Source organism: Antechinus flavipes, chromosome 3 (assembly GCF_016432865.1).
Source record: "Antechinus flavipes isolate AdamAnt ecotype Samford, QLD, Australia chromosome 3, AdamAnt_v2, whole genome shotgun sequence".
NCBI classification, from domain to species: domain Eukaryota; kingdom Metazoa; phylum Chordata; class Mammalia; order Dasyuromorphia; family Dasyuridae; genus Antechinus; species Antechinus flavipes.
In genome coordinates, this window is record NC_067400.1 from 609,211,503 (window position 1) to 609,216,214 (window position 4,712).

Here is a 4,712-nt window from a genome sequence, read left to right on the forward strand (position 1 = left end):
GGGAGGGTGGTATAACAGAATGGAAGCAGGAGACCCGGGGCAGCTAAACAGAGCAGTAGGCCTGGAGTCAGAAAGAATCGAGTTCAAATGTAGCCTCAGACATTTATAAGCTGTATAATTCTTAGCAAATTACTTCACTTCTGCCTCCATTTCTTCATCTGTGAAATGGGGATAATAATGGTGACCATCCCCCAGGGATGTAGGAGGGATGAAATGAAATAGCATCTGTAAAACGCTTAGCACGGGACCTGGCGTGGAGTGGGCACTCTGCAAATGTTAGCTATTATAATTATTATTGGCCCTGCCTCTGATACTGCTGTACACGCCATGTGACCACAGCCAAGGGCATTTGTCTCTGCGGGTCCCTTCCTGCCCCTGCCTCTGTGTTTGGAGGGGAAGAAGACTTGATCTGCCCTTGCTGCCAGCAGGAATGGGAAGCCATCAACTCTCTGTGAATTCCAGGCTCTTTGACACTAGACCAGGGGCCATGATGCCCCGGAGCTAGTGATGGAGAGCTCTACGAAGGCCAAAGGTCCCTCCATTTTGCTTTGCTTTCCTTCCCCACTCTGAGCTCTGCCCCTGCCCTAAATCTGCATCTTCTCTCTCCATTGGGGAGGAAAAAGGGGACGAAGAGAAGGTCTTTAGAATGGTGGGGGAGGGGGGCGGACTCCAAGGCTGATGGAATCCTGAAATGGTGGAGGGGACAGACAGGTGGAGAGGGCGGTTGCCTAAGCACCTGTGACCCATGGGGCTTCCCCCTGGCTCCCCCAGAGCTGGGTCTGCAGGAGAGATGTTAGCAGACAGGAGTGGAATGGTCAGAGCAGAGGATCTGAGAAAGGAGAGGGGGGGGTACAGCAGGGGATTTCTGAGGCTCGAAAGAAAGTCTTTATAAAGAAAATTTATTCAGCGGGCTTGTGGGGAAGGTGCTGTGTTGACCAATCAGAACTCGCATCCTCCATCCATTCCTATTGGACCAGCTTAAAGGATTCTCCAGTCATCATGGCCACAAACTCTAAGAGCATGAATTTGGGAGTCAGAGGTCAATCTCACCTTCCTAGCAGAGCCTTTGAACCCCAAATCTTCCCTACCCATTTCCCAACATTGTGAGGGGAGCCGGGCAGGCAGGGAGCTGTCCACACCTGGTTAGTCTGGATAATCCCAGCATGAAGAGCTGAGTGTTCTGAAATATGAGCAGCAAAGGGAGCTCACCCACAATCATGGAATGGCCAATGGGTGGGGACTGCCCCCTACAGGGGTGTATTTCATTTGGGTCGGAGCTCTAAGTGGGAAGTCCCTTTTAATGCAGCCCAAGACCAGTCCTGAAAGGTAGCTGCTCTCTCAATCCTCCAGCAAAGGAGAGGAGAGGGGAGCAATAGCAGCCAAGTTGGGGCTCAGCCTCCTGTCCCAAAACTTCCCTCAATATCCCATCCCCGAGGAAGATACCAGGAGGAACAATGGTCTCTCAGCCTAGTCCCAGAGAAGCAGGGGCTGGTGGGAGGGGGAAAAAGAGGGGGGGGAAGGGACAGATAGGAGGGGGAAAGAGACAGACAGGAGAGGGAAAGAGACAGACAAGAGGGGGAAAGAGAAGGGCTGGGAGAGGAAGATAGAAGGAACAATGGTCTCTTAGCCTAGTTCTCTCAGAGAAGTAGGGGCAAGCAGGAGGGGGAAAGAAAAGGGGGAGAAAGAGGCAGACAGGAAGGGAAAAGAGAAGGGGGGAAGGGCAGGCAGGAGGGATAAAGAGGGACTGGGACCAGAAGACAGAAGGAACAATGGTCTCTCAGCCTAGCCCTCCCAGAGAAGCAGGGGCAGCTGGTGGGGGAAAGAGAAGGGGGAAAGAGCAGACAGGAGAGAGAAAGAGAAGGGGGAAAGAGACAGACAGGAGGGGGAAAGAGAAGAGGGGGAAAGGGGCAGACAGGAAGGGAAAAGAAGGGGGGAAAGAGACAGGAGGGGGAAAGAGAAATACTGGGCCAGGAAGATAGAAGGAACAATGGTCTTTCAGCCTAGCAGATGCAGGGGCAGGAAGGAGCGGGGAAGAGAAGGGGGAAATGGCAGAAGAGGGGGAAAGAGACAGGCAGCTGGGGCAGACCTGGAGGGACCAGGAGAGATGAAGACAAAGGCAGGAGAGTCTCGAACGAACAAGGCGTGACTGGGGCCGAGAAGGTGGCGAGATGGGGACAAAGAAAGTCCAGACAGAGATGGGGAGATGAGAGAGGGACAGGAAGAGAAACAGGGCTGTGTCCTTCCCCAGCCAGGGCTGCTGCGTTGGGGCAGAGGGAGGCAGATCCCCGGAGGGAATGGGGCCGCGGCCTCCATGCTTGCCCACCTGCTCCCGCTCCCTAGAGTACCGGGGGCCCCAAGGGCCGGGACTCTTCCTGAGCTTCCATTGCCCCCTAGCGCCAGGCCAGCAAAGGACAGCCTCCCTGCCCCTACCCGCCCTCCAGTTTGAGAGGCGGTGGGATGGCTCTGGGCACCTGGCTGAGGAAGGGCAAAGGGCCAAGGGTCCCCTTGGGTTGGAAACTCTGGTCCATGGGCCTTTGGGGGAAGGAGGCAGAGGTGGGCTGAGCCCTAATTTGGGGGACGGTGGGGGAGTACCCTTACCTTCATAATCAATGGTTCCATCTCCGTCTTTGTCAGCCTCCTTCATCATCTGCTCAGCCTCCACCTCATTAAGAGGCTCCCCGGCATTCATGAGCACATACCTAGGGCAGGGAATTCCCCAAACCACAAAGCTAAACCAGGCTCCCTTCCTCCAGGAAGCCTTCCTTGCTGTCCTCCCCTTCCCCTCTTCCCCTCCCAGCTATGTGGCTCATCCCTGTGACCAAACAGGGGTGACACAGTGCAGCCCTCAGACTAGTGAGAACTTGCTCAGACTGTGTCCCCAAAGCCATGTTTCCCCCTCAGTTTGTGGGCCCCCTGAAGGCAGGAGTGTCTCCCCATTAGCACAGCTTTTCTATTTAACTCCCTTCTCCCAAGCCTTCATCCCCAGTACTAGTGGGTACACGATATTCTCCTGCCCCTCGCCCACCATTGCAGGGATTCCCCTGTGAGCATTCACACTCACAGACACACACACACACACACACACACATTGACACACTCACACTCACACTCATACATCGACACACTCACACTCTCACACACTCACAGTCACACACACACTCACACACACACATACATCGACACACTCACACTCACACACACTCATACATACATCGACACACACTCACACTCATACATCGACACACTCACTCACACACTCACAGTCACACACACACTCACACACATACTCACATATACATCGACACACACTCACACATTCACTCATTCACACATACACACACACTCACACACTCATACACACACATTCACACACACTCACACACACTCACACTCACACACATTCACACTCACACACACACTAACACACACACACACACACACACATATCTCACTTGAGTGTGTCCCAGTCTATGTAACCTTTGGCATCCTTGTCAAAGACCTTGAACGCTGCTCTCAGCTCCACATCCTGGTTTTTGGCCTTCTCGTGATAAATGCCCATCAGTGACAAGAACCCATCACAGTTAAAGGTGCCTTTGTCTGAGAGGAAAAATGAAAGTTTTGCTGATAGAGAGAAGAGACAACTTTAAGAAGTTTTGCTCAACCAAGAAGCCCCAGAGTCCCCCCCTCTCCCGCCTCAGATTAGGGACTTGCTGCCTCCCTCCCTCCCTCTCCCCCTGACTGTGTCCCCCTCTCAGATAAGGGGCTCTCTGTTCCCTCCCTCACCGGGCTCCCCAAGGGTAGGAATTGTGTGTCCTCCCTCCCCCGTTGGGCACTCCCTGAGGGGAATTTGAACCTTGGTCTCAGACTGGTCAGTAGATGGGCTAGGAGTGAGACGGCCAGTGAGCCACCCAGTCCAGGGTCCTTACTATCCTCTCCCTCACGGGGCTCCCCAAGGGTAGAACCTGTGTATCCTCCCTCTCCCATTGGGCACTCCCTGAGTGGAGTTTGGGCCTTGGTCCATTTGCTCCTTTCAGAGTAGACCCTACCTCCCCCCTCAGACTGGTCAGTGGATGGGACAGGAGAGAGAGGGCCAGTGGGCACCCAGAGCAGGATCCTTACTGTCTTTGTCCACTTCCTTGGCCATACTCCCCAGTTCGCTCTTGGTGGGGTTAATGCCCAGCAGGCTCATCAGCCGTTCCAGCTCACTTGTCTTCACCAGTCCATTTCCCTCCTCATCAAACATCTCGAAGACGCCCTTGTATTCCTTGATCTGATCGGCCGACAGTCGCTCCGTCTATAGGAACACCACCCCCGTGATCATGTCTACAGCCATGCAATCCATTTCCCCACCTTTAGCTCAGGGTCAGAGTCAAGTTCTAGGGCAAGGGTTCCAGCCTCCTTCCCGGGATTGGGAATTTCTTTGGGTACCATTTCAAAGAGCTCAAAATTCTCCCTAATGGGAAATGTTGTTTCCCATCTAAGTTCAAATAAACAAGAAATTTTTTTTTAAAGCATCTACTACATGTATTAGGGCAAAGACCCTCATTCTACCAGGAGAATTTCCTCTATCTCTCCCACTAAAACTTCATTCCATTGGCCCTGCCCTATAGTAGGACTGGATGAAACACAAGTCCCTACATGGGAAACTCACCCCCTATTTCCATGTATTTACTTTTCCTGTCCCAAGTCCTGTTCACAGATTCATAGCCTCT

The 4,712-nt window shown here is 53.2% G+C and overlaps 1 protein-coding gene across 1 annotated transcript; it reads right to left on the reverse strand.

Moving 5' to 3' along the window:
• Nucleotides 1–716: 716 nt before the first annotated feature.
• CALML6 (calmodulin like 6) lies at nt 717–4,432 on the reverse strand. The gene is made up of 4 exons (XM_051988788.1): nt 4,120–4,432; nt 3,453–3,597; nt 2,599–2,699; nt 717–1,012 (listed from the first exon to the last, which is right to left on the reverse strand). Exons 1-4 carry the CDS (start codon nt 4,241–4,243, stop codon nt 966–968), a joined length of 417 nt encoding a protein of 138 aa, XP_051844748.1. The 5' UTR covers nt 4,244–4,432; the 3' UTR covers nt 717–965.
• Nucleotides 4,433–4,712: the final 280 nt, after the last annotated feature.